At 38.5% G+C, this 22,323-nt stretch overlaps 1 protein-coding gene across 1 annotated transcript; it reads left to right on the top strand.

Moving 5' to 3' along the window:
- The first annotated feature begins 14,533 nt into the window (after window positions 1-14,533).
- Window positions 14,534-21,459, top strand: LOC130923819 (uncharacterized). Its single transcript, XM_057849879.1, has 6 exons — window positions 14,534-14,554; window positions 15,073-15,171; window positions 16,936-17,028; window positions 17,136-17,315; window positions 18,329-18,614; window positions 18,860-21,459. Exons 1-6 carry the CDS (start codon window positions 14,549-14,551, stop codon window positions 19,069-19,071), a joined length of 876 nt encoding a protein of 291 aa, XP_057705862.1. The 5' UTR covers window positions 14,534-14,548; the 3' UTR covers window positions 19,072-21,459.
- The last annotated feature ends 864 nt before the right edge of the window (window positions 21,460-22,323 follow it).

The following is a 22,323-nucleotide window of genomic DNA, read 5'->3' as shown; positions in this document are numbered from 1 at the left end:
TCAGAATCAGCCGAGAGCGTCGAGGTCCAGTGGATGACTCCTCAGCGCCACTGCGACGCGAGGCGTGCCCTCACCAACCTGGTTACTGGCCCCCTCATCAGCCGGCGGGGGTCCGAAAGGCTTTGCGGCGAGAATTTAATAGGGTGGGGGTGCAAACCCCACTCCCCGAGGCTCCGGTGGCAGGGCCCGCCACAGCCCTTCCAGCCCGATTGGACCGCCAGTCTAAAACTAGGTCTCCTTTACTAGTGAGAAAACAAAAGATGTGGGTGCGAATTGCAGGTGGATCTACTGTAGCTGGCCTTGGGATGACCGACAAACTAGCAGAGGAAACAGTATGGTATGGGATGCTGAAGCTGCTGTCCCTGTGACCCGACCTCAAAGAAGACCGATGGATGGCTGATATGATTTGTATTTAACACCATAGTGTTATAATGGTGTTATATATATATACATATATATTTGATTGAGTGAGTTAGCAGCCAATGGTTGCCCTGCCTGTCAAAATTGATTGGACATCTGCTGCTGTTAATGGCACAGAAACATGATCGTTTGCTTCTCACCCTTACAGTTAAAAATAATAATTTATTTTTCTTATCAATGGCAGCCACAGAGCTCAGTCCAATTTCTGGGGCTAATTGCCAAATGAGTTGTTGTATTTATTTGAAATACAGTGAAGATGAATGGGAAAGTGGCTGTTTTCCCCCAAAACATTCAGATAAACACTATATGGTTTTCATACCCTCCACAAAAGTCTGCCTACCTTGCCAAGTCAACCAGAATAACCACGTGGAGAAAGAATAGAACTGCTTTTGAAAAAAAATCTTAAAGTAATCTTAATCGGGCAGTATGTTATGTATGTATACTATGTTGACGGGAAAAACACATCATCTATCTATCTATCTATCTATCTATCTATCTATCTATCTATCTATCTATCTATCTATCTATCTATCTATCTATCTATCTATCTATCTATCTATCTATCTATCTATCTATCTATCTATCTATCTATCTATCTATCTATCTATCTATCTATCGTAGCGGTAAGACGTTGGATGGAGTCTTATTTCCTGTGCTCGGCGGCTCATGTGTTTCTTGTAACTCGCTAGGAACTCTGCTGCTCTCTGTGAACTCTGAACTCAGCCGGAACGCGCACGGCTCTAAAGTGTCTGTCACGTGACTGTGACGTAGCCGGTAACGCGCTCGGCCAAATGGACACACAAGTACGATGGGTGAATTATGTCAAACAACAAAGGGTCACCCCACAGGTCCCCCCAGAATTCACCCACACAGGACGCCAGGCGCAACCCGAATCAAAAGAACGGAATGCATGAGTTGCTCTGCCGGGGCGTCAGTGGAAAACGACCGAACAGACGGTCAGGCGGCCGTCCAGGACGCCGGACGCGGGAAGTCTGAGCAGAACAGTCTGGAGGACGCCCAGGATGCCAGGCGGCGGGCGACCAAAAGCGACGACCAGGATGCAAGGCGGTGGACGACCGAGCAGGACGATCGGGCGCCCGTCCAGGACGAGGAGCGCGTCGCGCAGCTCCGCCCAGGCGAGGCCGGAGAAGCGGACGCCAAGAGAGGCGGCACGCGTTGCTCAGCTGCGGTCGAGGAAGAGGTCGAGACGTGCGACGTCTCGGCGGAAAGACTATGAAGTGCTGTGCTCTGACCGCCGTCGAGTACCCGAGCGCGGCTACCACGTGGTAGAAGCGGATGGTGTCGTTGGAAATACCACGGAGGACGAACTGCTCCTCCGCGAACGCGAACAACGCGGCCGCAGAAGACTCATTAAACGTCGCCAGCTCGAAAAAGCTAGCGTCCGCCATTGCTTAAAGTGTTCAAAAATGCCTCTGAGACTTCAGCGAGGCTCGTCGGGGTCACCAGGGTAAGCGGTAAGACGTTGGATGGAGTCTTATTTGCCGTGCTCGGCGGCTCATGTGTCTCTTGTAACTCGCTAGGAACTCTGCTGCTTTCTGTGAACTCTGAACTCAGCCAGAACGCGCGCAGCTCTAAAGTATCTGTCCGTGACTGTGACGTAGCCGGTAACGCGCTCGGCCAAATGGACACACCAGTACGATGGGTGAATTATGTCAAACAACAAAGGGTCACCACACTATCTGTCTGTCTGTCACGACTTATTGCAATTAACTCTTAGCATGCGACTGCTATGAGTGATAACCTTGATTTTTGTGCTTTACCCAACATACCCTTTTTTATTCAGTGTTATTACAGGTTTTACCAGAAATTTGAGTAAAAGCAAACAATTTTTTGAATTTATATATATATATATATATATATATATATATATATATATGTGTGTGTGTGTGTGTATTTTAAGACGTGCTTTTGGAAATGAACTCTTCTTATGTAAATTGTGTTTCCTGAAAAAGGTCACTCAAATATAATTATTAACAACCACACATTAATTAAAGTTACAGTGAGACCCCTTCAGACCCGCAGTTTTACTGATGGGAAAAAAATAATACAATCTGCCCTGATTTTTACTCAAACACCACAACAAAGTGCAATTTTTTGGTTTGGTTATTTAAAGTTTTTATTGGTCATTTTTTATGTTAATGTGTTTTTGATGACAAACGGGCACTTTACGTTATTCGTTTTGAAAGAGCCAAAAATAGCAAAGAGGGCTTCTCACTACTCATGATTTGATTTCAATGGGTAAAGTTTCATACAATCATCTCCCAGAAGTGACAATTGCAACTGAATTCACTGTATTTATTGGTTTAGAGATGCGCACGCATCATGTCCTCCCGCAGCAAGTCTGAAGGGGTTAAAACATATTGACGTTCACAGCTGGCGCGGGAAGACTGATTAAGCACCGCCCAATGCATTGCAGATGAGAACAATTGAATGAGAGGAGGAAGTGCAACTTTTGGAAAGTCACCCTGATTAAAGTACATATACTACCTGTTTTAACGCAGAGGTAAGTGTTATTTTGACCCAATATACACTCTCCTTGATTGGAGTGATGGTATAGTTAAAAATAAAACGTTTAAAATAAGCAGCTTCGTTGTGATGGTAGCATTTAGCACATAATTGGCCTTGCTCTGAGGCGCACGTAATTTAACCAACTAATTTAGCATTGTAGCGATAACGATTTATATAAGCATATAAGACAACTATGCTATGCAGTTAGTGCAGAAATTCAGTGCCGGTATGTATGTGCTGCAAGGACTTACTTTAGTGAGCTAGCTTAGCATAGTAGCCAAAACGTTTTTATTGAAGCACCTCTATGCAAACTAGCAATATGCTATGTAGGACATTAACGTATACCCTCTTGCGTGGACAAATTTAACAAGATAGTTTTGCATTATAGTGTAACTCTTTTATAAAAGCGCTAAGAAAGCTATGTAATGCAGCTACATTGTTTAAAGAAAATTACAAATTGGTGTGGCAGCAGGCAGAAATTTAGCCTATAATACCAATAATGTGTAAAATCATTATATTTTATTTTTCAGAATTGGCAATGCCTTCCCTGAGAAGCAGGAAATCACCAAAACAGGATGCCATTGAACATGCTTTAATGGGTCTGGATAAGACTCTCGAGTTGGAGAAGAAGTACATCAGTTCTTTTAAAGGTACTGTATGGTATTAAAATGTTCACTGAGATATACTGTAAGTTATTGTTTTTGTTTTACTGTATCCGAGTTGACTTCTTAGCGTTTTAGTTCAAGTCAGACGTGTCTAAATCTCAAAGAGTATTTATTTAGATTTTTTTCAAATTATTTAAATGTGGCCTTGCATTATTTTTTTCGGTGATATATATATTTTTTAATCGCCTTATGTCAGCGGTCGGCAACCCGCGGCTCTAGAGCTGCATGCGGTTCTTTAGCACTGTCCTAGTGGCTCCGTGGAGCTTCTTGAAAAATGTCTGAAAAAGATGGGGGAGGTAAATATATTTTTTGTTTTAATATGGTTTCTGTAGTAGGAAAATCATGACACAAACATTTATTCAATTCATTAATATTGTGATGAAGTTCAAAGTTGAGGTAGCATCGTACAACAGAGTAGTCACGTGGTGCGTCATTCTCAATAGGATGCACTGCAGGAAAAATAAACATTTCATGATGAAGGCTCATGATCTATTTGTAGCCAACTTTGTCATTTTGGTCATTGGCTAACATATCTAATATAGATTCGTACAGCATGTGTTGCCTTCATTATAAGGCTAATATGTAATTTTTTGCGGTTCCAGACATGGTTTTTTTTTTTTGGTTCAATATGAGTCTTCATGAGTCAACATTTTGGGTTGCCAACCCCTGCCTTATGTCATTTTATGAGGTGCGCAAGGCAATTTTTGTGGAAATTGCTTAAAATTTACCTTTTCAAGCAACTTTATGTAGTAACTTCATGCTCCTGAAAACAGCCAAATTCTCATGGTGGCTGACTGTATTGCTGGCTAACCCTATGCATGTAACAGTGCCAAAAATTGGAAATCCGTATATGGTTAACTTTAAATGACCATTGGGTACAGGCATGGGCCAAAATCAGTTTCTTACCGTATGATAACCTTGAGTACAAATATTACGGTATCAAAATAGAAATCTAAAATGCATTATTTTGATAATTTGTTTACATTATTCATGTTTTCTCAAACAATATGTAGAATATTTTGTACTGAAAAAAAATGCTCAGACCAAGTTTAAATTGTTGAATCGAGAACTAACAATATTGCATCACTGGTGAGCTATTTTTAAAAGTGTCGACTACTTATTTGTTTTTTGGGGGGCAGGGCACCTGATGACGACGGGCACCATATTGGTTACCGCTGTTCTACAAACATAAAAACTAAAAACCACTATAACAAACGTAACTCTTATCCCCTGCCCGAAACACTGGGATCCCAAGCTTATGCCATTTTAGCAGTGCATATTTGTTAACAATTGACTGTATGCTCGTGTCGATGTATTCACATTATCAACATTCAACAGTATGTTGTGCTAACCGACCCATTTACAGTACGTCATCAATGTCATCGACTACTTGGGACGGCTCTATACGCAATTACATTGAACAACTGTGTTGTGTGCCTAAGATTCGTATTAACAAAACAGCATGTCCTTCGGCTTTGAGAAGCTGATTTGATTCCTGCGAACTGTCAACACCATAAGCTCAGCGAGAACGTTTGTTAGGGTTTAAAAGCAGCCAATAATATTGAAATAGCTCATCTAACAATCGGATAATTAGACATTTTAAAACCTTGGTATCCTTTGAAACTAGTTATCAGCCCATGTCTGAATATGTTTTTTTTTGTTTTTTTTTTAATATAAAGGGTAGTAACAATTTTGTCCACATTTATCTCCTATACTGCGATGTATCGTCAAATGTTCAATCTTAATTCTATTTTTTTTTTTTTTTTTTTTTCCCAAACACCAGGCTATTCAGGTAAACAAATTATTTTTTCACTAATTTTCCTAATTTTCCAAACAACGGTTTGCACTAAACAACTTGATAACAAACCAATCCAGTTGTACACAGATATTACAAAAACAAAAGTATATATTTCAACAAATCCAGAAACAGCAGAAGCATATGTACCACAAATAGAATGTTCTGCTGGCTGTTGCAGGACGTTAATGATAAGATCATCATACAAGAGTGATATCTGGAATATGAAATTTTTTTACATTAACTAGTTCTACCTTTTTTTTTTTTTTTAATCTTAATTAGGCCTGAACGATATTGGAAGAAACATTGCTGCGATTTTTGGGGGGATTGCAATATATTGTGATATTAAAAATACTTATTTATACCTATTTTTTTAGCATTGGAAAGAGATATTAGACATGTTTTTCACTTTTTTCCCCAAAGTATGCTTTAAAAAATGTATCTAAATATTTTAAAAAATGGGTTTTAAGCATTTCAAATGAAATAATGATGATCAGTTTTAAATGTAACTGTCCCACCTAATCATTTTTAAACAAGAATAAAGTGCTTTAGTAAATGCTTCTGTTTATCTACCTTGGCTGCAGAATCACTATTGGCGTTCATTTCCAAGACACAACAGGTGTACAAAGAAAACCCCTTAGAAGACCGGCTACCTCGAACGTTTCCACACACACACATTCATTCCAACGCACGCTTCCTTCTTGCAAGAAGTGCTTAACAAGTTAAACAATGACTGAAACATCTGGTGCATTTGAAGTCCGCTTCAGTGGCAAGATCAAACACAACCATCGTTAACTTTAATAAGCAACTGTGCAGAGGAACATAGAGCTGGGAGAGGGATGGAGGGAGCACGAGTGACACTAAAGCGATCAGCTCGGGACCGAGAAAGCATGAACCAACATAAATTTGTGGATTAAAAAAAAATAAAACTATCGCTCATATGCACTTCGCGATGGAGATGTTTAAATGATATATCGTTCAGGCTTAATCTTAATACATTGCCCTGTTATTGTATCGTGACCAGGAATTGTCAAATCCTCAAAATGGGGTGACTCCGATTTAGGTGCAAAAATGTGATCAGGGCATTGTAGAGTAAATGGTGGTACAAATGATGATCTTGCTACTCTTTTTTTTTTTTTTTTTTTTTTTTTTTTTTTTTTCCATAGTAATTGTGTCAAAATTATGAAGATGAAGCTACAAACCTTTGTTTTTGTTCATACAAGGTCGAGGAGTATTTACCAAAGCCCCTTTCAGGAAAGAAGATTTTGTGGTGGAGTACAGAGGAGATTTAATAGATTGGGATGAATCCCAAAAGAGAAAGATGGACTATGGAACAGGAAGAGTCTTTGTCTTTGATTTCCGCTGGCAAGAAAAAACTTGGTGGTGAGGCTAAGATTGCAGTTATCAGATTTTTATTTTTTCATGCATTCAGTGTTTTAACTGTTCAGGTGAAAATCAATGCCATAAGACATAAATTGTCTTGAGAAAAATCACTTGATCTCTGAGGATATATATGTTATTATATATATATTATAATATGACCCAATTGTGCATTTCCCTTCCCCTTTTAAATGTGTATATACTGTATATTCTATATATTTTATATATATTTTTTTTCATATTGTCTTTTAAGCATTGATGCTGCCAAAGAAGATGGCAGTCTCGGAAGACTGGTCAATGATGACCACAAGCACCCAAATTGTAAAATGAAGATGATTGTGACAGAGGGCAAGCCTCACCTGTGTTTATTTGCACAAAGAGACCTTGACATTGGTGAAGAGATAACTTATGACTACGGACCAGCGGACTGGCCTTGGAGGAAAAAGGTTTGTCAAATAAGTATCAGACATAAAAATAACTTGCAACAGAGCTTTGGTCCCTCAAATGTTGGGGTTTCCAGTTTGTTTTCATTTTATGGTAAACAGGTTGACTGTTTGTAGGCTAACCACAAACTAATTTAAAAGTTGTTTTCCTCCTTATCGCATGATCACATTAATAGAAATTGTATGTCTCCATTTGCGGATCAGGACAAAGGACAATCGACTGTGACGAAAACTGCTGAGAGTGAAATTTCCAGGACCAGAGAGCAGCCTCCACAATCTAAAGACTCGGATATGGAGGTATGCATAGCATGTGCTTTAAAGCTGCAGTTTGTCTCATATTGGTTAATGGTTTATATTACTTCTCCACTTGTTGATTAGGTTGGAGGAAGCCATTCCACTGTGACTGAATATTCTGAGGTTGGGGTCTCCAGAACCAGAGAGCAACAGTCTCCGAAATCTACACACGCTGCAATGGAGGTATGCATCGCTTGTGCTTTAAAGCTGCAGTTTATCTGACTTCAGCCAATTGTTCGAGACTTGAAATACAGTCCAGCCCAGCCCAGCTTAGTGGGTGTGTGTCAGGTTTTACAATGTTTGTGGGGACCCCGTAAAGTTATTTATTTTGTTTTTAAAAATACTATTTAATAACCTGTTTCATCATGAGTTTATTGAAATAATAACAGAAGTTGTATATACCCTTAGTCTTAAATAATCTACAACATTACCAGCCACTGCAGCTGTTAATTTGGGAGACGTTTAGGACATGTCGGGCACTGATGTGGTCCCTAACACGTTATTGTTTTCATTAAACCTCAAATGAATAAAATGCTAGTCAAAAAGAGAACAAATGCATCACGATAAAAGTGATTTTGAATCGGCCATAGTGAGTGGATTCAACTGAGTTATGGATTTTTGTTGTTGTATATGGCTAAATCTTAAAATGCATAGAGATATACATTTGATGTTTGTTAATGAGTTATATTCTCAACTTGTTGATCAGGATGGAGGAAGCCATTCCACTGTGACTGAATATTCTGAGGTTGGGATCTCCAGAACCAGAGAGCAACAGTCTCCGAAATCTACAGACGCTGCAATGGAGGTATGCATCGCTTGTGCTTTAAAGCTAAAGTTTGTCTGACTTCAGCCAATTGTTCGAGTCTTGAAATATAGTACACCCAAGCCCAGCTTAGTGGGTGTGTGTCAGGTTTTACAATGATTGTGGGGACCCCGTAAAGTTATTTATTTTGTTTTTAAAAATACTATTTAATAACCTGTTTCATCATGAGTTTATTGAAATAATAACAGAAGTTGTATATACCCTTAGTCTTAAATAATCTACAACATTACCAGCCACTGCAGCTGTTAATTTGGGAGACGTTTAGGATATGTCGGGCACTGATGTGGTCCCTAACACATTATTGTTTTCATTAAACCTCAAATGAATAAAATGCTAGTCAAAAAAAGAACAAATGCATCACCATAAAAGTGATTTTGAATCGGCCATAGTGAGTGGATTCAACTGAGTTATGGAATTTTGTTGTTGTATATGGCTAAATCTTAAAATGCATAGAGATATACATTTGATGTTTGTTAATGAATTATATTCTCAACTTGTTGATCAGGATGGAGGAAGCCATTCCACTGTGACTGAATATTCTGAGGTTGGGATCTCCAGAACCAGAGAGCAACAGTCTCCGAAATCTACAGACGCTGCAATGGAGGTATGCATCGCTTGTGCTTTAAAACTACAGTTTGTCTGACTTCAGCCAATTGTTCGAGTCTTGAAATATAGTACACTCAAGCCCAGCTTAGTGGGTGTGTGTCAGGTTTTACAATGATTGTGGGGACCCCGTGAAGTTATTTATTTTGTTTTTAAAAATACTATTTAATAACCTGTTTCATCATGAGTTTATTGAAATAATAACAGAAGTTGTATATACCCTTAGTCTGAAATAATCTTCAACATTACCAGCCACTGCAGCTGTTAATTTGGGAGACGTTTAGGACATGTCGGGCACTGATGTGGTCCCTAACACATTATTGTTTTCATTAAACCTCAAATGAATAAAATGCTAGTCAAAAAAAGAACAAATGCATCACGATAAAAGTGATTTTGAATCGGCCATAGTGAGTGGATTCAACTGAGTTATGGAATTTTGTTGTTGTATATGGCTAAATCTTAAAATGCATAGAGATATACATTTGATGTTTGTTAATGAATTATATTCTCAACTTGTTGATCAGGATGGAGGAAGCCATTCCACTGTGACTGAATATTCTGAGGTTGGGATCTCCAGAACCAGAGAGCAACAGTCTCCGAAATCTACAGACGCTGCAATGGAGGTATGCATCGCTTGTGCTTTAAAGCTACAGTTTGTCTGACTTCAGCCAATTGTTCGAGTCTTGAAATATAGTACACCCAAGCCCAGCTTAGTGGGTGTGTGTCAGGTTTTACAATGATTGTGGGGACCCCGTAAAGTTATTTATTTTGTTTTTAAAAATACTATTTAATAACCTGTTTCATCATGAGTTTATTGAAATAATAACAGAAGTTGTATATACCCTTAGTCTGAAATAATCTTCAACATTACCAGCCACTGCAGCTGTTAATTTGGGAGACGTTTAGGACATGTCGGGCACTGATGTGATCCCTAACACATTATTGTTTTCATTAAACCTCAAATGAATAAAATGCTAGTCAAAAAGAGAACAAATGCATCACGATAAAAGTGATTTTGAATCTGCCATAGTGAGTGGATTCAACTGAGTTATGGAATTTTGTTGTTGTATATGGCTAAATCTTAAAATGCATAGAGATATACATTTGATGTTTGTTAATGAATTATATTCTCAACTTGTTGATCAGGATGGAGGAAGCCATTCCACTGTGACTGAATATTCTGAGGTTGGGATCTCCAGAAACAGAGAGCAACAGTCTCCGAAATCTACACACGCTGCAATGGAGGTATGCATCGCTTGTGCTTTAAAGCTGCAGTTTATCTGACTTCAGCCAATTGTTCGAGACTTGAAATACAGTCCAGCCCAGCCCAGCTTAGTGTGTGTGTGTGTCAGGTTTTACAATGTTTGTGGGGACCCCGTAAAGTTATTTATTTTGTTTTTAAAAATACAATTTAATAACCTGTTTCATCATGAGTTTATTGCAATAATAACAGAAGTTGTATATACCCTTAGTCTTAAATAATCTACAACATTACCAGCCACTGCAGCTGTTAATTTGGGAGACGTTTAGGACATGTCGGGCACTGATGTGGTCCCTAACACATTATTGTTTTCATTAAACCTCAAATGAATAAAATGCTAGTCAAAAAAAGAACAAATGCATCACGATAAAAGTGATTTTGAATCGGCCATAGTGAGTGGATTCAACTGAGTTATGGAATTTTGTTGTTGTATATGGCTAAATCTTAAAATGCATAGAGATATACATTTGATGTTTGTTAATGAATTATATTCTCAACTTGTTGATCAGGATGGAGGAAGCCATTCCACTGTGACTGAATATTCTGAGGTTGGGATCTCCAGAACCAGAGAGCAACAGTCTCCGAAATCTACAGACGCTGCAATGGAGGTATGCATCGCTTGTGCTTTAAAGCTACAGTTTGTCTGACTTCAGCCAATTGTTCGAGTCTTGAAATATAGTACACCCAAGCCCAGCTTAGTGGGTGTGTGTCAGGTTTTACAATGATTGTGGGGACCCCGTAAAGTTATTTATTTTGTTTTTAAAAATACTATTTAATAACCTGTTTCATCATGAGTTTATTGAAATAATAACAGAAGTTGTATATACCCTTAGTCTGAAATAATCTTCAACATTACCAGCCACTGCAGCTGTTAATTTGGGAGACGTTTAGGACATGTCGGGCACTGATGTGATCCCTAACACATTATTGTTTTCATTAAACCTCAAATGAATAAAATGCTAGTCAAAAAGAGAACAAACGCATCACGATAAAAGTGATTTTGAATCTGCCATAGTGAGTGGATTCAACTGAGTTATGGAATTTTGTTGTTGTATATGGCTAAATCTTAAAATGCATAGAGATATACATTTGATGTTTGTTAATGAATTATATTCTCAACTTGTTGATCAGGATGGAGGAAGCCATTCCACTGTGACTGAATATTCTGAGGTTGGGATCTCCAGAAACAGAGAGCAACAGTCTCCGAAATCTACACACGCTGCAATGGAGGTATGCATCGCTTGTGCTTTAAAGCTGCAGTTTATCTGACTTCAGCCAATTGTTCGAGACTTGAAATACAGTCCAGCCCAGCCCAGCTTAGTGTGTGTGTGTGTCAGGTTTTACAATGTTTGTGGGGACCCCGTAAAGTTATTTATTTTGTTTTTAAAAATACTATTTAATAACCTGTTTCATCATGAGTTTATTGCAATAATAACAGAAGTTGTATATACCCTTAGTCTTAAATAATCTACATTACCAGCCACTGCAGCTGTTAATTTGGGAGACGTTTAGGACATGTCGGGCACTGATGTGGTCCCTAACACATTATTGTTTTCATTAAACCTCAAATGAATAAAATGCTAGTCAAAAAAAGAGCAAATGCATCACGATAAAAGTGATTTTGAATCGGCCATAGTGAGTGGATTCAACTGAGTTATGGAATTTTGTTGTTGTATATGGCTAAATCTTAAAATGCATAGAGATATACATTTGATGTTTGTTAATGAATTATATTCTCAACTTGTTGATCAGGATGGAGGAAGCCATTCCACTGTGACTGAATATTCTGAGGTTGGGATCTCCAGAACCAGAGAGCAACAGTCTCCGAAATCTACAGACGCTGCAATGGAGGTATGCATCGCTTGTGCTTTAAAGCTACAGTTTGTCTGACTTCAGCCAATTGTTCGAGTCTTGAAATATAGTACACCCAAGCCCAGCTTAGTGGGTGTGTGTCAGGTTTTACAATGATTGTGGGGACCCCGTAAAGTTATTTATTTTGTTTTTAAAAATACTATTTAATAACCTGTTTCATCATGAGTTTATTGAAATAATAACAGAAGTTGTATATACCCTTAGTCTGAAATAATCTTCAACATTACCAGCCACTGCAGCTGTTAATTTGGGAGACGTTTAGGACATGTCGGGCACTGATGTGATCCCTAACACATTATTGTTTTCATTAAACCTCAAATGAATAAAATGCTAGTCAAAAAGAGAACAAATGCATCACAATAAAAGTGATTTTGAATCTGCCATAGTGAGTGGATTCAACTGAGTTATGGAATTTTGTTGTTGTATATGGCTAAATCTTAAAATGCATAGAGATATACATTTGATGTTTGTTAATGAATTATATTCTCAACTTGTTGATCAGGATGGAGGAAGCCATTCCACTGTGACTGAATATTCTGAGGTTGGGATCTCCAGAAACAGAGAGCAACAGTCTCCGAAATCTACACACGCTGCAATGGAGGTATGCATCGCTTGTGCTTTAAAGCTGCAGTTTATCTGACTTCAGCCAATTGTTCGAGACTTGAAATACAGTCCAGCCCAGCCCAGCTTAGTGTGTGTGTGTGTCAGGTTTTACAATGTTTGTGGGGACCCCGTAAAGTTATTTATTTTGTTTTTAAAAATACTATTTAATAACCTGTTTCATCATGAGTTTATTGCAATAATAACAGAAGTTGTATATACCCTTAGTCTTAAATAATCTACAACATTACCAGCCACTGCAGCTGTTAATTTGGGAGACGTTTAGGACATGTCGGGCACTGATGTGGTCCCTAACACATTATTGTTTTCATTAAACCTCAAATGAATAAAATGCTAGTCAAAAAAAGAGCAAATGCATCACGATAAAAGTGATTTTGAATCGGCCATAGTGAGTGGATTCAACTGAGTTATGGAATTTTGTTGTTGTATATGGCTAAATCTTAAAATGCATAGAGATATACATTTGATGTTTGTTAATGAATTATATTCTCAACTTGTTGATCAGGATGGAGGAAGCCATTCCACTGTGACTGAATATTCTGAGGTTGGGATCTCCAGAACCAGAGAGCAACAGTCTCCGAAATCTACAGACGCTGCAATGGAGGTATGCATCGCTTGTGCTTTAAAGCTACAGTTTGTCTGACTTCAGCCAATTGTTCGAGTCTTGAAATATAGTACACCCAAGCCCAGCTTAGTGGGTGTGTGTCAGGTTTTACAATGATTGTGGGGACCCCGTAAAGTTATTTATTTTGTTTTTAAAAATACTATTTAATAACCTGTTTCATCATGAGTTTATTGAAATAATAACAGAAGTTGTTTATACCCTTAGTCTTAAATAATCTACAACATTACCAGCCACTGCAGCTGTTAATTTGGGAGACGTTTAGGACATGTCGGGCACTGATGTGGTCCCTAACACATTATTGTTTTCATTAATCCTCAAATGAATAAAATGCTAGTCAAAAAAAGAACAAATGCATCACGATAAAAGTGATTTTGAATCGGCCATAGTGAGTGGATTCAACTGAGTTATGGAATGTTGTTGTTGTATATGGCTAAATCTTAAAATGCATAGAGATATACATTTGATGTTTGTTAATGAATTATATTCTCAACTTGTTGATCAGGATGGAGGAAGCCATTCCACTGTGACTGAATATTCTGAGGTTGGGATCTCCAGAAACAGAGAGCAACAGTCTCCGAAATCTACAGACGCTGCAAAGGAGGTATGCATCGCTTGTGCTTTAAAGCTGCAGTTTATCTAACTTCAGCCAATTGTTCGAGACTTGAAATACAGTACAGCCCAGCCCAGCTTAGTGGGTGTGTGTCAGGTTTTACAATGTTTGTGGGGACCCCGTAAAGTTATTTATTTTGTTTTTAAAAATACTATTTAATAACCTTTTTCATCATGAGTTTATTGAAATAATAACAGAAGTTGTATATACCCTTAGTCTGAAATAATCTACAACATTACAAGCCACTGCAGCTGTTAATTTGGGAGACGTTTAGGACATGTCGGGCACTGATGTGGTCCCTAACACATTATTGTTTTCATTAAACCTCAAATGAATAAAATGCTAGTCAAAAAAAGAACAAATGCATCACGATAAAAGTGATTTTGAATCGGCCATAGTGAGTGGATTCAACTGAGTTATGGAATTTTGTTGTTGTATATGGCTAAATCTTAAAATGCATAGAGATATACATTTGATGTTTGTTAATGAATTATATTCTCAACTTGTTGATCAGGATGGAGGAAGCCATTCCACTGTGACTGAATATTCTGAAGTTGGGATCTCCAGAACCAGAGAGCAACAGTCTCCGAAATCTACAGACGCTGCAATGGAGGTATGCATCGCTTGTGCTTTAAAGCTAAAGTTTGTCTGACTTCAGCCAATTGTTCGAGTCTTGAAATATAGTACACCCAAGCCCAGCTTAGTGGGTGTGTGTCAGGTTTTACAATGATTGTGGGGACCCCGTAAAGTTATTTATTTTGTTTTTAAAAATAGTATTTAATAACCTGTTTCATCATGAGTTTATTGAAATAATAACAGAAGTTGTATATACCCTTAGTCTTAAATAATCTACAACATTACCAGCCACTGCAGCTGTTAATTTGGGAGACGTTTAGGACATGTCGGGCACTGATGTGGTCCCTAACACATTATTGTTTTCATTAATACTCAAATGGATAAAATGCTAGTCAAAAAAAGAACAAATGCATCACGATAAAAGTGATTTTGAATCGGCCATAGTGAGTGGATTCAACTGAGTTATGGAATTTTGTTGTTGTATATGGCTAAATCTTAAAATGCATAGAGATATACATTTGATGTTTGTTAATGAATTCTCAACTTGTTGATCAGGATGGAGGAAGCCATTCCACTGTGACTGAATATTTTGAGGTTGGGATCTCCAGAACCAGAGAGCAACAGTCTCCGAAATCTACAGACGCTGCAATGGAGGTATGTATCGCTTGTGCTTTAAAGCTGCAGTTTATCTGACTTCAGCCAATTGTTCGAGACTTGAAATACAGTACAGCCCAGCCCAGCTTAGTGGGTGTGTGTCAGGTTTCACAATGTTTGTGGGGACCCCGTAAAGTATTTTTTTTTTTTTTTTTTAAATACTATTTGATAACCTGTTTCATCATGAGTTTATTGAAATAATAACAGAAGTTGTATAAACTCTTAGTCTGAAATAATCTACAACATTACCATCCACTGCAGCTTTTTATTTGGGGGACTTTCAGTACTTCCTGGCTCTCCTGGGGTCCATTGCACACTATATTGTTAGCAAACAAAATGGATAAAATACATCAAGATAAAGCGACTTGGCATCAGCTATACTGAGACAGTCAAACTGATAAAATAAATGTTCTCATGGATTGCTAATGCTTAAAAATTGGTAGAAAATCTGTAGCAAGTACAGTGAGGTGCAGAAGTATTTGCACTCCTTGTGAGTTCACCCCTTAAGTAAATAGAGGATTAAAATGTCATTCATAGATGCATTTCCACTTATGGAGATATAGTTTAAAAAAATAAATTAAAAAAACGCAACTGGCATTGTATGATTTTTCTATAATTCAATTATAATTTACTGGGGTTCATAAGTATTTGCCCCGCTCTCTGCTTCTATTACACAGGTGCTTGACAGCGATCCGACATTTACTTGCGGGGCGGGAATTTCTCCACAGCGGTGCTTCATGTCACACACAGGCACACAGAGGCCGATCAATTCATTCCACAAGCGTTCAGAATACATTAATTGCAAAACCGAAAAGGCGCGGTTCATAAAGGCGTATTGAACCGTACTGGCCGAACCATACGGTTCGGCTTTGAACCGCAAACCGTTGCACCACTAGTGACTGCGCTTCAAGTGTTCGTTCATAGCCGATGTGCTACCATGGTATGTGAGCCCAGCTTAGCAAAGAGTACACACGGTGGCACCCTCCATATTTTCCTTGAAATAATTCCAGGCTCTGGCTATTCTGGTCCGGTTTTTGGGCTTTTTGCCACTTTCAGGTGTTACCAATTCTGCCCTTTTGGTAATTGGCGGTGTTTTTAACTCCTCGCCGTACTGACAAGTGAACCAGTGATTCACTTGGTTCGTTGTCGTCTGTTCGTCTGATTTCCTCCTCCGGAAGGCGGCGGCGTGCATAAAAACACCGAGAGGCGTCGGATAGCTCTTTAGATACTTTTATTGACCAAAACAAAAATGTGGGGGATGCAGCCACTCAACTCCGCGATACCCACAAACTTTTCCAACTCCCTCTCTCTCGCTCCCTCTCTCTCGCTCGTCCACTTTCTTCCTATTTGCTCAATCTGACATTGGCGGTCACATTGAAATAACAGCGGCCCCCTTGGAGGTGCCAGTAACAACCGCTTGCATCGCGAGCGCCCGCCATTCTAAACTTTATCCGCATTAAAAAAAATTTTAACCCGTCATTACCCGTCGACGCAATTACGTCATCGATGACATCGACTAGTCGGGACGGCTCTAGTTATAACTATTGCTGATTCTCAGGGGTACAAATACTTATGAACCTCAATAAATTACAAATAAATTTAAAAAATTACACAATGTGAGTTCCGGATTTTTTTAGATTGTCTGTATAAGTGGAAATGCATCTATGATTGAAATATCAGACCTCTACCTATTTTGTAAGTGGATGCAAATACTTCTGCTCCTCATTGTAAATATTGTCAACCTAAATCTCAACTTGTTGACAGGACGTACAGTTGAATTTAAGTGAATCTCCGGAATTTGAGATGTCAAGCACCACCGAGCATTCCTCTCTAGGACCTACGAAGTCAGAAGTGAAGGTACTTTTTGTTTTTCAATGTTGGATATATACCGTTTTTGATATTTGTGTGTAGACCTCTTTCCTCTGTGACGGTATTCAGCAATTCATGGTTTCTTTGTTCTTTAGAAATTGGATTCAAACCATTCTTTTCCCATGGACAAAAAAAACCTGCACAATATGGGTTTGGTTAACTACACTGATTCTGATGAATCCCAGGAGCTATCCATAAATCTTTACCAAAGTACTATCCCAAAGCTCAGGAGAACTAAATGTATGCAGGTCAACAGCACACTTAGTCGTTATCAGGTATGTATTAGGTAGAAGTGTGCAAAATTTCCGATTCTTAGATTATTCGCGATTCGGCCGTGGAAGATTCGAGAACGATTCACAAACATCCAAATTCCGATTATTGAAATATGCCAAGTAAAGCAGAAGTACGACACACTCAGCGCGCCGCGCGGTCTTCGGTACGCAATTAGGGACGGAGCGAGAGTAGCTAAACATAATGCCTCTCATTACCCGGCCCCTCGGGTAACGCCAATGCTCAACTCACGGCTCTAGCTCAACTCATGCTACGAGATAAAAAAAACAACAACAACATACCTGACTGCTGCCGAAAAGCTGCTACAAGCCACATTATGTTACGGTAGATATCATTTATATAGGACTAGATGCATTATAGCTTCGGTATCGTTACCAGCACATCTAAAAAAAAACTAGATGCGGGCGTTAGTAACGGCCGCCATCTTAAAGCAGTACACTTCCCTGCAAGGCTGTTGTTGCGAACCTTCCAAGCGAACCTAATTAACTTTTTATCTAAAATACTCCTAAATCGGTAAAATATTGACTTGAATCTATCTTTAAAATAGTTTTAAAACTTTTACATGTTGAAAGTAGACAAAAGAGAAATTATGGAATAACAGGAGCAATTTTAACAACTTTAACGGTTGATTCACAACATTAAATTAATTGAAAGTAGTTTAAAGCTGCTGATATAGAATGGGGACTGGAGTTTTTTAATTTACTGTTATTTTTGTATATTTGTTTACTGCTATATGTTAACTTGATATTGAAACAGTAGTTTGGTTTAGCCTGAGAGGATTTTTGAACAATTTTGGAACTAATGTACAAAAGTAATTTAAAAAAAAAAAAAAAAAAAGAGTGGGGTGCATCAATAATCGTTTTATAATCGAATCTGAGCCTCTGAATCGTAATCAAATCGTTAGGTGCCCAAAGATTCCCAGCTCTAGTATTAGGAATTGTGTTGAGTCTTTTCATTGGTCGTCTGCCTTCTTTCCTTTATAAGTTTTTTTTTCTAGGTGGGAAATGAAATTGACGGTAATGGAGAGCTTCTTTACTCCACCTCAGAGGACAGTGGAGATGAATATATTCCAGGCACAAGTGAGGAATCAGATGAGAGTGAAGGTTTGCAATGTGTCGACTCTCTCGTTAAGAAGGATATCATCAAAGATTTGTTTCACCTTACAAATACCTCAAAAGCCTCCTCGATGCCATCTGTTATGCACGTTGATGGACCATCTCCTCAGCATATACCCAAACGTCAGTCCACCAAACGGAAACAAAAGTCACCCAAAAAAGGAAAAGGTAAGTTTCCTGAGATGTTTTTAATGTTGATTTCAATGTTTATTTCTCTAATTAACTTTTCAGATATACTGTATATATATTTTCATTTATTTTGGAAATGATATTGTGATGTGCTAGTACATTTACAGTGCTTGGGCTAGTTGACTGTGCACTACGCAACAGCCATATTTAGAACAGCGTGTCATGGACTAAATGACTTGACTAATTTGAAACAAATTTAATGATGAATGTTTGTTTTTGTAAAGGTCGACAACCGGTTAAAAAGAAGCCATGGAAGAAAGAGGTCTTGGCTGTTGAGAAGCATATGATGTCATTCATCACTACCTGCCGTGTTCCACGGAAGAGCGACTGCGATGACTGCCTTAAAAAGGAACAAGTAGCACTCAAAAACAGGCATTGGTCAGCAGTAAAATTTTACATTAAAAACAAGATCACAGATCTCAAAAGGAGAGTTTAGGGGGATGTAGGGGTTATATATGGTGACCCTTTTTATATTGCTATATGTGCTTTGTGACCATCTCTACAGACCTCCGTGAAGTTGCCCCATCAGATGAAAATTTATATAAAAATGATGGCAATAGTTTGTGCGTTTTTTTTTTTTTTTTGTGTCCTGCTATTGTTGCAATATTTCTCTTATAGGTTTGAGGTCAATCAACCTCCCATTTTGATTTAAAAAATGGTGTCAATTGTTTGTGCTGTAAAAAATTGTCGTTTGTGCTGCGATCGTTTTATAGATATTGAGATATTAATTTCGAGTGAAGACGTCATAACTCCCATGGCTGACGGAGCTTATCAACTCTCAATAACAGAGGGCTGTCCAAACAACTAGCACGAACGTATCAGGAACGAATGGCACTTCTGGTCCATTTTGCGGTTAATGAGGAGCTGAGGGTGACGTCATCACTCGTAATTCAAATCTCAAGCCCCCCCATTCACTACAAAATGGACCCGAATTCGTTTCTGCTCGTTATTGACACCCTCGTTATTGAGACTTGATACGCTCCGTGAGCCATGGGAGTTATGACATCCTCACTGGAAATTCATATCTAAATATATATAAAATGATACCAGCATAAACAACATTTTTTACAGCACAAATGATTGACATTTTCATATAAATTTGCGACTGATGGGGTGGAGGGACTTCACGGAGGTCTGTACAGATGGTCACAAAGCACATATAGCAATACACGAAGTGTCGTCCTTTTTTTTTTTTAACTTCTGTGTCATCCTTTTGAAGTTGTGCTGTGGCAATTGGGGTTCTTGCTTTTGCCAGTTTGCAATCGCGCTTTAGAAATTGGGGATCGTGTTGTGGCAGGTTGCATTCGTGCTTTTCTTTTGCAAAGTGTTTGGTCTTTTGCATATGCCATTGATAGTTAAGTTTGTGTATAACTGTTTGCACTTGTTTCGTCTGTTTTGAAGCGATACAGCAGTTAAGAGAGAATAAAGACGATGACTTACCTTGTGCATGTTGCACTTCACTGTTACTGGCTAAAACTTTTCGAACTATAACCCCCCCTTCGACTTGCGGTTTACGGTCAAGTGTTGCCTATCTATGGATTTTTAGAACCTAAAGTGCACTCCTGCGGCTAAAAGTCGAGTGCAGCCTATGTAAACAACCAATTATTTGTAAATATTGCTGATTGTTTGAACCCCAAACTTTTGAACCGTAGTGTACAGTCTGAAATTCCAGTAAATTTTTATCCAACATAAGGTAGAATTTAAACTGCAAATGTATCGTAATTAATGCAGTGATATACAATGATCCCTCGTTTTTCGTGGTTAAAGGGGATCCCCCCATTATAATCGAAATCGGCGAAGTAGATGTGTAGCTTATTTACATTAAAAAAAAAAAAAAATTCTTTTTTGTGTGTGTTCAATGCTTTTACTCAGATTTAGCATTGGAAAGAGTATAGTTTACTATAACAGTATAATTCTTTAAATTCTTCATTGACTGAGTCCTCTCAAATCAACTTGCTGTTTAGCAAGGAAATATCAGCGATGGACTGAGGGCGCAATGTAGCGAGGGATCACTGTAGTTCTTATATGGCTATGCAGTGATTTATTTGAGCAATGCTAGAACAACCTGTGCAAAGTTACTACAGAAATTGAATATCAGAAGTCCAAGACAAAGAATAACTTAATGCCAAGAGGAAAAAAAAAAAGTTTTAAGGCACATTCCATTAAAATATTATGTGTCAGTTTTGACACATCAATGGTCACTGAAGAAAATGCACATATAAAAAAAACTTAATACTACCTGGTCAATTAGTAGTTTTACGGCATGTTCTTCGGGTGACATAGAGTGGTTCCACAAAGTCACAATGATCTGACATTTGTGTGGGTGGTGTGCATTATTACCGTCCCCAGAAGTAGGCATGATCTGACGTTTTTCTAACTGGTACCCAGAAAGGGAGAAAAACAGATGGTGTGCATAGTTACTGACCCCAGAAGAAGGTATGATCTGACGTTTGTGTAAGCGGTACCAAGAAGAGAGGAAAAACCGGTCAGTGTGTAAAGTTACTGACCCCAGAAGTAAGTATGATCTGAGGTTTGTGTAAGCGGTACCCAGGAAGGGATAAAAAACAGGTATTGTGTATCGTTATTGACCCCATAAGTGACGAAAACGAAAAAATGTCCCCATAAGTCGGTCTGTAGTCAGGTCGATGCCTCTATACTTTGTCTAAATGGAAATTTAAAGTGATTTTTGCATTGTACAATTTTCGAGGATGCTCCCTGATTTTTTTCAGCTCTCTACGACATTCAGAAAGGGTGGTCCCCATAATGCACGGTCTTGTCAGGTGTCCCTACAATGACAGAAAAACAAGGCTGTGTGTGTGTGTGTGTGTGTGTGTATAAGCTACCAGTTTCTTTTCACTCCTTGTTGCGTCATTGTCTATGTCAACGTCGATGTCGAAGTCCTGTCCAAGCCCTCGTGTATTGGTTCCTCCGATAAAGTAAGTTTTGTTTAAACCTTGCATTTTTTATCCCCAGTACTTTTGGTTGTACTTTGTGCTTTTGTTAGTTATTATTAAAACGTTTTTTGAGTTCACCACCACCTGCCTTTTGTTTCCCTGCATTTGGGTCCACACCACCTGCCTGCCCGGTTTCCCTGACAGACTCTTGCTATGACTGCTTCAACCTGTTAATTTCTTGCCTTCTCAATTCTGATTTAGGAAGAAACTTCAAAAGAGCTGTGCTCTTTAACATAATGGCGTTTCACATTTTCACAGCATAAATGCACAATTGTCTTTAAGCATATTAAGTACATAGGTTTTGGAACTTGCAGTTAGTAAAATGGACGCATATTTGTAGCTCCATTCCTCATTGAAACAGCGATTTTCGTTGTCCACTTTTCGTCTCGTGGCCAACTTTCAGCATGACATTTTGTTAGATTCAGTTTGCCACAGTTGGCATGTAAACAAACAGATTGCAAAGTGCAGGGAGCGACCCGTGTTTCACACTGCCGCGGTCCGTCCACTCTAGCTAGTAGCATGCAGCCTCTCTCAACCAATCAGCACATCATTGTCATAGAGATGACAACAGAAGTGGGAACATGGAAGATATTTGACTAAAAATTAAACAGAATTTAGCGATAGAATAGTAGTGCATAGCAATAGATCACCGATTCATACAAATAATATATGTTTAGAATTTTTTTTTTTTTAAGTGACATTTGCTCTGGGTCCGCAGAGAGGTATGCAGTGGT

This window comes from Corythoichthys intestinalis, chromosome 1 (assembly GCF_030265065.1).
Source record: "Corythoichthys intestinalis isolate RoL2023-P3 chromosome 1, ASM3026506v1, whole genome shotgun sequence".
Lineage (NCBI taxonomy): Eukaryota > Metazoa > Chordata > Actinopteri > Syngnathiformes > Syngnathidae > Corythoichthys > Corythoichthys intestinalis.
The sequence above is the reverse complement of the archived record's forward strand: the minus strand, read 5'-3'. Positions and strand labels throughout refer to the sequence as shown.

What these genes read in the sequence shown, in the direction of transcription:
- LOC130923819 (XM_057849879.1), top strand. An exon ending in CTACAGACGCTGCAATGGAG is followed by an intron (nt 15,172 to 16,935) that starts GTATGTATCGCT and finishes ACTTGTTGACAG; the next exon opens with GACGTACAGTTGAATTTAAG. An exon ending in GTCACCCAAAAAAGGAAAAG is followed by an intron (nt 18,615 to 18,859) that starts GTAAGTTTCCTG and finishes GTTTTTGTAAAG; the next exon opens with GTCGACAACCGGTTAAAAAG.